General features: G+C 41.3%; 1 protein-coding gene across 8 annotated transcripts in view; it reads right to left on the reverse strand.

Moving 5' to 3' along the window:
- Positions 1-12,842, reverse strand: part of LOC108135856 (homeobox protein homothorax) — a 103,626-nt gene that overhangs the window by 76,058 nt on the left and 14,726 nt on the right. For all 8 annotated transcript variants that reach the window (XM_017256750.2, XM_041709745.1, XM_017256753.2 and 5 more), the window contains exons 4-5: positions 7,573-7,623; positions 5,290-5,340 (exon numbers count right to left, since the gene is read on the reverse strand). In XM_017256750.2, the coding sequence (XP_017112239.1) occupies positions 5,290-5,340; positions 7,573-7,623 (102 nt within the window). The remainder of the gene's footprint in view (positions 1-5,289; positions 5,341-7,572; positions 7,624-12,842) is intronic.

Genomic DNA, 12,842 nt, shown 5'->3' on the forward strand with positions numbered 1-12,842 from the left:
TTATCTTAAGAGGGTGCTACACTCTAAAGGGTGTGCTTTATATTAACTATCGATATTTCTCAGGGGTCTTATGTTTTAAGGGTATTCCTATATTTATTTTATTAATATATAGAAATATACTTTAACTTAACAGTAATGAAAGCTTAGCAGACGATCAACGATGTATTTATAAAATCTTGTTTAAACAATTTTAATATTAAAAAATATTTTATATTTCAATTTTAGAATAAATTTTTTTTTATCATCTGCTGTTTAGATTCAATGACTAATAAATGTTGACTACTTAAAATAAATTTGATTTTATCGATCATTTAGCATCGCTATTTACTTTTCACTTATAGCTTATATCTATACTTGAAGCCAGCTTAAACATTGCCATACTAAGCGCCATCGCATTCTTGCCCCAACCAGAAACCTGCTCATCCCGGTTGTCCCGACCCGCTGCCCCCTCCCCCGCAAATGGCATGCAAATTGCTTTTGATGCGTTACCTGAAAACTCCAACTTCAACTCCGACTGCGACTCCATCGCCAGACCCATGACCATGATGATGGCACTCAAAAATGGCTGATGCAGGGGCTTTGCCTCTAACCAAGGCCCATAAATATGCATAGAGGTACGAAATAATGCACTGGCCGAAAAGGAAGTTGCCGGCGAACGAGGCAGGCAGCTTAGCCCCGGGGCACACTTTCAGCCAAATAACCAACCAGGCCGACCAGCCAGGCCAACAACTAAGCGGCAACGGCAACGGTAACAGCAACAGAAACACCAAAAGCAAGCAGCAACATGAGACAGCAGCACGTGCAACACTCGCATTAGCAACATGGAGAAGATCGCTGGCGTCAGCGGGAAAAAGGCCCATGAAGACTTGGCCAACAGAATGCGTTTTTAAGGCCCTGTTGTTGCTGTTGCCCCGTGTGCTTGTGTGTGTGTGATAAAACAAATGCGATAAGGCCAAAGTGAGTGTGAGTCAGGCATATATGCAAATATGCAGCAACAAAGAGAGGAATGCAGCCGCCGCCACGGCTAAAAAGAAATTAATTGCACTGGGCCATGGCTGGCAGACAGAGCAGCAGCAACACCAGCAACTACAGCAACAACAGCAACACCAACGACAACAACAGGGTGCTCCATTTAACCGGGGCCAGGCATTTAATTTACGAAAAAGTGCGCGTTGCTTATGCAAATTGTTTGTTGTTGCTGCTGTGCCGTGTTGCTGCTGCCGCTGCTGCTTCTTTACTTTGGCTTTTTTGGCATGCGAAAGCTGCAACAGCCAGGCTATTAACTTGTTGCCCATTGCCCAAACTTGTCAAACTCGTTTGCAGGCTGCTTTCAATGTTATTGTCACCGAAAAATATACGCAAAAACCGAAAAAAGATGATAAAAAAGCATCGGCCAGCAACTGGTTTATGACAGGACAATGTCAAATTTGTCGCCGTCGCTGATAAGCTGGAACAGCAGCAACATGTTGCTGGCGCAGTCTCGGTTTTATGATTGCATTTGTAGCTGTCAAAGTGACCATAACAATATCCATAAAGCGTGCAATTAGCACGCCAGCAACATGTTGCCGCTGTGGCCGCGCACATGCAACATGAGAGCGCCCACCAAATTGATATGTTTATGCGATGCTGCTGCGGAGGTTGCTTGGACTTGGGCTTGGGCCCTTCAGAGACCCGCGAACTTTCGATGCCGGCTGGCTGATAACTTTTGATTAATTTGTCAGCATTGTATGTGACATTTTCGAACGGCTCATTGCGATATTTATGACTGCCAGCGGCCCCCATGTTGCTGTTGCACATTGCTGCGGCTGTTGCCGTTCCCGTTGCTGTTGCACATTGGGTGGGCCCCCGAGCAACAAGGGCGACAGGCAAACATGGACAACAGCAATAGCAACAGCAAAAGCAGCAGCAACAGCAACGACAACGGCAACTGCAACAACAGCAGCAACCAAAGGGAGTTGCTTGTAGTGCTGACGCTCATTTGTACATCCTGTTAAGCAAAACTTTTCACAGCAGCAACATTGGCTTTTCCCGACCGCACCTCCTCACCCCTTCCCGCGCAGCTTCCTCTGTTCTAATCTCGATGCAAATCGCTCCAATCTGCGCAGTGGTAATTCTCGATTTCCGCTCATAGATAGCTTTAACTACGAGTATTCCCCATCTAAAGTCTCGGCACGCAACCTCCAACACACAGTCTGTCTAACAAGTTTACTTCACTCTCTATGACATTTAAATGCAGTGTAATTATATGTACTATGCAATGCATAAATGCTTTTAATAGGTAATTAACTTTGGTCTTAGTTATGTTGAGCCCTAATTGGTAGTGCTTTATAATTAATTTTCTGCCAAATTGCTTCATTAAAAAAGTACTAAATATTTGTACACTACTTCTAGATCTGTCATTAAAACAAGTTTTTTTTATGGTATAGTACCTACTTAAGTTTTACTAAAGCCCCTAAATATAAAGTTATCTGTATTTTATTCGGCAAGCAAAATCCGAGAAATTCATCAGTTGTCTTGGCATCCCTCAGCTTGCATCATCATCCATCGACTGAGCCAAAAGTGTACAGCTGTCGATGGCGATGTTGCTGGTGTTTTTAGCGAGAGATCCCGAAGCGATCTTGGCCAAGCCATCAAAACAAGGCCCCCAAATCGGTGGTGGTGGTGTTGTTGTTGCTGTTGCTGTTACTGGTGGTTCTGTTATGCCCCCATGCCGGCATTAACCCAGCCGATTCCGATTCCCCGATTCGATACTAGCCATACCCATACCCATACCCCCTGCCGGCGGAGAAGCGTGTGCAACTGACCCAACGTGTTGTGTCTCCGGCTCTGTCCATCGGTCGGTTTGTCCAACTGTCCCACCGTCCCACTGTCTGTTTGTCAATTGCAATGCCTGCCTGCTTGATTTTTTCTCCCCTTATTTTTTGCTGTATTTTATTTTTATTTAGTTTTTTTTTTAGTTTTGTTTTTTTTGCATGTGACTCTGTGACGAGAATTGTCCGTGTGCTGGGGAGCTAAAAAGCTGGAGACTGGGCCCAAAGCCTGGAGCTCCGAGACTGAGAAACTGAGACTGCCAAACCAGTTTTGACAGACACAAGTCTTGAAAACGTCTTTTTAACTGATTCTGTTCGCTGTTGTTGTTTTTAGCAGCGGCAACAAATATGCACAGATACAGATATACATTTATTCGCTCCCATATAGATGTTGTATGTTTTTTTTTTTTTGTATTTTGTACTTTTTTTTCAAGTCAACCCGCACATTTTATTTAAGTATATTTTGTATTTCTTTGTAGTTTTTTGTTCTTTGCGTTTATATTTATTTTATACACCAAAAATCGACCGCTGCATTTTGTTGGCTGCATATAAATGAATGTGTTTTTTTATGCCTTATTTTTTGTTCGATTTTACGTTTTTTGTACAAGTTGCTACAGTTCTTTGTTGCTTTCGTGTGTGTCGCAAGCTGTGTGAGTGACAAATGACAAAACAAAAACCTGTCGTGGTCTCCGCCGTTGCTGCTGTGATGTTGATAAAGATCTTGAATGTTTATTTTTTTCTACTCTTTTCTGGCTTTCTATACAGGGTGCTGGCTGACTGCAACAAATTGCAGCTGGCCAACTGACTGACTAACTTGGCTTACTGCACTAGTTTTGTGCATTTGTTTGTTTTGCAAACTTAGAAAGCGTTTGGTGATTAACTGCAATACTAATTGCACCTTGATTGACTCTTCTTCGTTCGATTCCCATTCGCCGTCATTAGCCCATATTCATGCTCCATAGTCTCTCCGCAAAAAGAAAAGATGCTGCATTCCGCAGCAAATGACTAAAGGAATTTCATAGGGTTAGCAAACAATTACTTAAACGATGGCAAATATTTTGCTCTTCACGGATTTCCTATATCTACATTTTTCCGTGTATTTATTAGGAGCATTATTGGATCGATAGAGTATTAAATCGTTTCGAACCAACAATGTTGAAGTTTTTTGTGTTAATGCTACTCTACTATATATTCCCAGAGCGTTTGTCTTGTTTTGCTTCTTTTTTTCGGTTCGTGTAGAATGTTTTGCATAATTTCTTACTTAAGACTTAATTGAAAAAAGAGTGAAGAGCGACTTTCGGACGGGTTTTCTGGCCGGCTTAGCTCCAAGCCTCGGACTTAAACTCCGGCTCTGAGTTTCGGTTTCAGTTTCGGTTTCGGTTTAGGTTCGCTCCACGCTTCGTTGCGCATTTGCCTAATTAATTTTCTCAGCACAGCAGCAACAAAAATACAACAAAATACATTAAAGAGGGGGTTGCCGGCATTAATTACGACCACGTTCGAGGAACAACTTCCATTAAGTCACCGACTGAGAGACACGCACCCGAAGCCGCTTGCATATTGTTTGAAATTAAAACAAATTAGGCAACCTGTAATTTTTCCATTTAGACAATAAAGTGTCTAATAATCAAGTAGGTGTTGTAGAACCCTCTCAGCATAAAACCTCCCCCCTCGTTTAAAGATGGGAAAATAATTTATGTGGCTGCGTTATCTAGGAATTATGTTAGAAAATCGAGGGGAAGTTCTGCAGTCATCACACCTCATGTATAAACAACAAAAGAGAAGCCGAAACCTGAATGCATTCCATTGTTTAGAAACTATTATTCCTTTTTTTTTTATCTTACGCATGAAACTGTAACCGACTTTAAAAAAACACCTGCCGCTGGGCAAATATTTGCGGTCTTACCAACATCCTGTGCCCCTTGCCCCCACCGACAAATATTTCACTTTGATTGGCAATTAATTCAATTTTCAGCTGCATTTTTTTTATTTCTCCATTTAATTTAGACATTTTGCAAGTGTATTAGACCGACTGCAGATATATGGTCGCCTGCTGCGAGACTCTATGTCCCCCTTCCGCACAGTTCACCCCTTTGCAACATGGCTCAATAAAATGTCAACACAAATGTTGGTAATTGAAATGCGCGCCCGTTGGCAACTATTTGCCTGCTTTTTTCGCCCGGCGTTTGGGCACGGTTTTATTTATGGGCCTGCTGGCTGGAGACTGTGTTTTTGGGTCCTGGGTTCCTGGTTAAGCATTTTGGGTGGTCTTTTTGGGGCGTTGATAAATGATTGCCGACAACTTGGCCTGGCTTGGCTCTCTGGCTTTTTCAGTTAATTGCAATGACTAAACAAATGCTGCTTTTTCTGCTTTGATGACGTTGCATAAATAGACTTCGATATTAAAGCTATGGCAATGTTTTAGCTGGCTTAAGTGGTATACTATGCTAGGGGAAACATCTTCAAAGTCGTTACTTACTTTTTCTAATTCTAAAAGGTGAAACCGAAGTACTTGTATTGCTTGCACCATCTGAAAAGAGAGGAAATGAAATACAAATTTAGTAAAGGTATTTGCAAGTTAAGCAAAAACTCATAAAAACCCATGCATTTTCCCAGAGTGACCAGACTGTTAATTAAAGCATCTTATATCAAATTTCAGTTCAAGTAAAAAAATAATTAAAAGCGCATGGTCTCACTTTAAAGGAGTAAACATAATAAAAATGTTCTATTAAACATTTTTATTGATTATACAAAACACTCTTGCACACTCATAAACACACAGGCTCGGCATTTGGCCCGGTGTGACCAGACCGCTAATTAAAACATCACTTTGACATTTGACATTTTTACGATGCTGCTAACTGCTGCTGTGTGGCCTGTTTGGTTTTGGTTATTGTTGCAGCTACTGCCAGGAATTCCATTTTAACCCAAGACATGCCATAAACATTTTTATAGCAAGGGGTTTCTTTTTATTCCTGCCTCTTCCTTTAAGTGAGTGTTACTAAATGCACTTTTAAATGTTCAAACACGATAGCGGATAAAGGGGCGGAGCCCGCGGGGGGAGTGGCAACCACAGAGTGGCATGCCAAAATGATTTATGGCCAAAGTACGCAGACACACGGCCATGGCCAAGACGATCTATGTGTATGTATGGATGAGGGATGTGGCGGAGCAAAAACAGGGGGCACTCGGGGGATTTTTCAGTGATTTTGTACTACAACTAATAAACTAATCTGCAAGTGCATAAAATTAGGGCCACCAGAAGAAACTCCGCCGTGAGTGAGTGGGTAAGTGAGTGACACATTTACGATGCCGGCAATTAAAATTAGTTTTGCCCATAATCTCTTTATACTCCGCCAGACTCTCTGCTATATATATACATCTGGGTTTTTTCATCATTCGACTTTAGCTTAGCTGCTAGCCAATTGCATGCCTCGTTTTGCACTTTTTGCACTCTTTGCACGCGGCATTTCCGTCTTGATTTACATTCTGCTGGATGCTGCCTCCGAAATGATCTCTTTTTGGCCCCCCTTCATTCGCCCCTTATTTCCTTACTCGTGCACATAAAAATTGTTATGACTCGTCGGGTCGAAAAATGCCAGCAAAAAACCAAAAAAAAAAAAAAGGAGAAGGATCTGCTGGGCGAGTTGTATTTATGTCTCATGTTTAAGATTAGTGGTTAAAGGACTTTCGATACACGATTACAAAAATGGTGAATATATTTTTGATAGCTACGAGCGATGATAAAAAAAATCGATGTGTAAGGTCACTTAATTACTAAAAATTGGTCTAAATAAAGTTAGAATACAAAGTGGTTCTAAAAAGTATTATCTTCCATCTTAAAATATTTTATTCTTTATTATTTTTTAGCATATGATTTTTTTCTTATTTTCCAGTGCACCACTGACTCATTTCGTTTCTTTATTTCTGACTGATCCCCTGAAATGTATCTGCCCTATCTGAGTGCTCAAAATCTCGAAGCTCTTTTAACGATCATTTCCTTTGGCAGATTAGCATGAGTTCCGTTCCCCTAAACTATAATAATGCTCCTCGAAGATTTTAGCTCATCATGAGCGGCGATCATGATGATCTGCAAGGTTGTGCTGCTGGCATTTGCCTTGGATCGAGCCCCCGTTTTCCTCCTCCACCTCCCCCTTTTGCCAAGACAGCGAATGCATATTCTACTAAAGTCAAGACGTTGGCTCCATTGTTGCTATGTTTGTTCTTTTTTTTTTTGCATTTTTTGCATTTTTTCCTTTTTTTCTCTTTGCACACCCAAGGCTGCAGGCAGCCCATTTAGAGAGTGCAAAAATGTCATATGCATCATTAAATCGTTCTGCTTCATATTGTCGTTCGCATGGGTTCGCTCGTCGCCGGCCCCGCTATATGCCCCGATATCGCCCCGACTATACTATATCCCCCGAGAGCAGGCACAAATCAAGAGCGAAAAGTATGGCAACGCTGTCCAATAAAATGACTAAACAACTCAGTTCGGGCTGACGAACAAATGCTCATAAATTGCGTTCGTTGCTGTGGCTTTGCGCTTTTGCTAAATTCACTGTGATTTATTCTAAATAAAAGAAAATTATTCAATTGTCGTCGTTGTTTTGGGTCAAGGTGATGCACACACATAAGCACACACAGTAAAATACAGAAAAAAAAAAAACCATGATCTTTGGCTTTGGCAACTTGCTGCCAAGGAGACTGTGGCAACTTTGTTGCCAGTTTGGTTTCTGTCTTTTTTTATGCTTTTTTTACTCACCAGTGAGTCGACTTCGGGATCTGCGGTATAATAGGGTTTCTGTGATCTTATCTGCAAAGAGAAAGAGTAAGGAGGACGATGGTTAGTAAGTGTTAAATTTACAGAGAGAAAAATAAATGGTATGTGGCATTTTATCGTGGACTTAACTAAAAGGTTTAGTGTACAACTAAAGGTACAGTGGAAACCATTTATATTATGAATGCATAAATAATAATTTTAAAAATATACCTCTAAATAATTCCAAATACCAAATGTATTTTTTTCCCGCTCTGTACAGACTATTGCCAGCTGTCCTGGTCTCAAAACCGACTCCTCACCACTGGCCCTCTTATTTTTTTTTTGCTATTTTATGATGGCTTGGCCGCCGATAAGCTCATGCCAAACCAAAATATTTTGTACACATTATAAAACTACAACAGCAACCATAAGCAAATCGGTTCCACGGCGAGCATGGGAAACGCAACATTTGTGCTCATCAGCTCGTCAGCGGACCCAAAGCCGAAAACCCAGGTCTCAGACCCCAGACCCCGAAGAGGTGACGATGCGACTCGCTGTGACCATAAAAGAGATTCTCGCTTTTATAGCAATCCCGAACACTAAGCGATATAAAAATAAACCACACACTTAGATAAAGATCACAAAGGCAATATCTGGCTAGATAAAATGCCACACAGACCGAGAAGGTCATCAAATGCTGTGCGAATTATTTGAAATCTCTTGCCGATTTCGGTGTTAGCTGGCTCTCACGGAACTGAGCCATAATAAATGGCCAAGACGAGCTGGGGTCTTCAGTTTTCGGTCTTCGGTCGTTAGATAAACACAAATCGACGAAACACACCCGCTGTGATATCTTATATAACGGTCGATGGTCGACGGTCGACGGTCGACAGTCGATCTGACCTTGTCCAAATGCGTGTGTGTTTTGGTGATTTTGTGCAGAGTTGCGGCTGGTTGACCACCCAGCAACTTGCAACAAGGTTGCCTTGCAGCGGGCGGTCCACAGACAGGGTTGTATATTGTCCCGGGATAAAAGACCTGACCCTGAAAGGGTCCTCTTAAAAAACAAATTTAAACATTTTAAATAGGATTGCATCAAAGGTACAAAATCGAGAAGAGATCACTTACAAAAATCTATGGAATAGATAGTAAATATAATCAACTCTGCAAGAAGAAAGGTCACTCTAAGAATTAAATAGGCATGATGCCACACTAAGCTCTTGGCCTGGAGTAACATTAAAGTTAAAGTTAAACCCGAAAAATAAAGGATATTAAGTAAAGTATGCCCTAGTGATCTCCTACAGCTGGAAACTATGATCTTCCAGATGCAAAAACCCACGCAGACTCGAGTCCAGCGGTCCAAGGCAGTAACGGCAATTTGAAATCAACTGAGGCATGTGCAGCTAATAATTACACACTTTGCACACGGACGGCGAGGCGGGAAAGAGTTGGACGACTTGTATCTAGATATGTGGGCACTTCCATACCATTGTACGATGGTCGTATGAGAAAAACGCCCCATTGTGAGGCCGTGGCAGCCACTACAAAATGTACCATATACCATACACCATACAATAATAACAAACACAAAGCACGGCCATTGAAGAGTCGCGATCGAAAAGGGGAAAATGCGGGGTTGAGGTTGGGGGACCAGAAGGGGACGAAAAGCGGACCCAAGTTGCGTGTTGGGTATTTTGCAAAAGTTGTTGCCTGTTGGCTTTTATGTTGCATTTTCAAATGCTGGTTGGCTGATGGTGTTGCACACTCACACACCGAGATACAGATAAAATGGGAACTTGCCAAACTGGTTTCGCTATGCAGGCCCGTTCGTTCGGCTCGCGCTTTTGGCTTTAACTGATATGAAAAGCAGTCGGCCAGAAGTTGGCCGGCCGGGCATATTGCACGCACTTTACCGGAGGTAGGCCTTTAAAAAATGGCTGCCCCGAAACCTTGAACACACTCATCTCCACAACCATCCTAATTGAAGTTCTTCGCCAAGAGAACGAGATGATTTTAAAAATATATAAATCATGCGGGCAACTACTAAAATGCACAGCATGAGACAAGTCTATAAATACGAATGTTCATCAGTTGGGGCGTGAAAATGAAATGGAAATGAAAATGAAAATGGGAATAGGAATAGGAATAAAAACGAAATAATTTCCCTGCTTTCCCAACAGTTTTGTCAACATGCTGCAGTGCGTGGGCGTCTGCAGCTGACAATTTTGTATTTATAGTTTAGTTTTATTTCGAATCTGATTCAAATCGAGTGTGCGGAAATCGTCACGCGCCCCAACGGAACCTGAGAACCCAATGCGAACCCCATTCCTAATCAGTTTCACATGAGCACCTCATAAATTTCTATTTCTGTTGTTCTTTGTTTTTTATTTTTATAAATTTTTTTTTTTTTTTGCTTTTTTGCGACAACGGTCGAAAAGAAATCACTACTGTTTAGATACTGCTCTTCAAAGCGCCTTTTTTATGATGCCAATAAATGCAATACAACCGGCGAAAGGTTTACAATGTCGTGTCCCCAAATCGCTGGAACCAAAGATACAAAAAAAAATCTAAGGTAAAATAAAATAAAAATCGAAACTCGCTGGCGTAGGTGGTCATAAATTTCCCGCGCGATTATGGGGGGAATTTTGAAATCAGTACCATTTCATCAACCACGTGCTATCATTCCCTGTCATAAAAACTACATATGTATATATATATATATATACAGACAAATGTGGTAGTCAGTCGAATTATGATTCAATCAAGAAATTTCCTCAGACAATTATCGAAAGGCGAGAGGCGAAGAAAGCGAAACCGAGCGACTAAATCTGGGTTCATGAAAGACTGAGTAAAAGCATTCATTCTAGCCGGACTATATTCGTTTTATAATGCCAATACACGGTTGGGCATGATTTTATGGCCAGGTCGCGAGGCTATAAAATCATTCCGCCGCGAGGGAGCGAGGAGATAGCCCCGGACTAGGGACAATAGTACGGGCTTTTGGTCTGCAGCCACTTGAGTAATGTGGCCATAAAGCCCCAGTCAGAGTTCCAGCCCGGACCGGGCCATAAAGCAATTTATGCACCACCGCCAGCACCGACTTTTGGAATCAGCGCACAGTAGCCAGCGTGCTTCGAGTTGTCGCTGCCGTCAAAAGCTGCCTGTCGATCGCCGCTGAGCCTCCGGCCACTTGAGAAAACAGTGCAGTGATAACAGTGATAACACAGCCCAATAACAAGCAAAAGGGCTGGAAAAAGATTCGCAAGCGGTATGAAAAAATGGGGAAAGGCCCATGCGTAAAAACAAACTAAATGCAAGTCATCTGAAAAATATATGAATTTAAATCTGAGTGGAAAAAATCAAACTCTTTTAATAAGCAAATACAAAAATAACTTAAGCAAATACTTCACAGTTTTTAAATCATCGTTTACTGGTAAATATAATAGATTTATTTAATTCAAATATTTACACTATTTCTTGAAATCATAAATACGTTTTCTAAAACAATTGAATGATTATTTATTTTATTTAAATTGAATTTCAAAAAAACTATTTATTAGAGTTACAATTTACTTTAATTTTTATTTCTTTTAAGGAACCAAGGGAACTAAAGTTCAAAGTTCGACCTGGAACTGGAACCTCTTATTAGTTGTTTTAATTGCGGAGCCAAAAGTCAGCGGGGGATGTGAAAAGCGAGGCGCCTAAATTGCAGCACGTAGCCGCATTATATTATTTTCATTTCCATGTTGCGTGCCACGGCGCCAGCCGCATGCGGGTTTTCCCTCCCCTTTTCCCCCTCACCCTCAAACATTATAAACAAACAAAAAGAGCAACAAAATATTTGGGAAAGAGATAGCGACTATGAGTGTCTGAGGGAATGTTATCAAGATTTGTACTGTGGCCCGGGAAAAACTAACCAAATTAAAATAACAGACGAAGATGAAGATAGAGCCCAGGCAGCAAAAGCTCTGAGACATTTTTCATAAGCTCGAGTAAAAGATTATTTTTGTTTCGGTCTAGACTTTAACAAACTTGTGGCCGCAACAGCATAAAAAGAACAACATCCCTGCTCAGTCACTGCAAAATTGCACTTACCTCATACAGCGAAATACAAACGGAGACCAACTCGAATCGAGACAAAACCATATCGGGTTTCTCACACCTACACAATGGTAAAATGGAACCACGCTTAGGTGCCTAAAAGCTTGCAAAATAACCAAAAAACAGAGACTTCACTTTTGGGGGCTAACCAGAAAACTATGGCCATTTATAGTGAAGAAGAACTCTAAAAAAATAATTACAAATAAGCCTCATAAAAAACAGTTTCCCATTTGTTTACCCCTTTTTAGAAACTTTGTCGCCGGCCTTGTGCTGCAACCCACTCATAAAAATAACAATAATTTCGTTGTAATACAAAACCGAAGTCCAACAGGAAAAAAGTGAGCTTTATTTGCCTAGCCGATGACGATGATGTTGGACTTGTTTAATGTCGTTGATTACTTTTACCCGGCATCAACAAACATAAATAGAACAAAAACAATAACAGTAACAACAACAAAAGCGAATGCGTTGTCATAGTCGTAGTTGTTTTTATCTATATCTTTATAATGGGCGCACAATATCGGTAGTAAACCAGCCGCAATTGAGGTGACACAAGCAGAAACTAGAAACAAAACCAGAGACTCGACGACCCCCACCGGCAGTTTCTTTTTATAACCCCATGTGTACACCCCGCTGGAAAGAGCATAGGTTCCCGTTCCCCGAGGGGGGATACTCCACTCCAGATACTTGAGTTTACGACCCAAAAGTAAACGCATTGGGCCAGCTACCGCTCAGATACACTACTTCTAACGCTTTTTAGTGTGTTGGCAAACACACAGAGGTAGGACAAATAAAGAAAGAGCGGCAGGGACAATGTCAATATTTGCATTGGCCAAGAGATTTCTTGGCCGCTTCGTACCTGAACTGAAAAAGAAAATAACAGAAACTAGAGATAATTGTAATAATGTTGCCTCTAAACATCCGGTCTTTAACTGATAATCGTGCAAATAACCAGAGAGAGGTTCTTGTTTTATTTCAAAGAAGATGGTTGACAAGTTGGCCGCCGCCTGTCAATTGTGCCACAATTTGTCATTTTACAGCCTCTCGCTGTGCTTTGGTTTTTAATTGAGAACGTTTAGCAGACATCTCGTCTCGGGAGCCGCCGCTCATAAATCATTTTGGGTTAGCTTCTAGGGGGGGTGCGTTGGATTTTCCCCATAAGTAACGCCACA

The sequence above is a fragment of the Drosophila elegans genome, unplaced genomic scaffold (genome assembly GCF_018152505.1).
Source record: "Drosophila elegans isolate 14027-0461.03 unplaced genomic scaffold, ASM1815250v1 contig_476, whole genome shotgun sequence".
Taxonomy (NCBI): Eukaryota; Metazoa; Arthropoda; class Insecta; order Diptera; family Drosophilidae; genus Drosophila; species Drosophila elegans.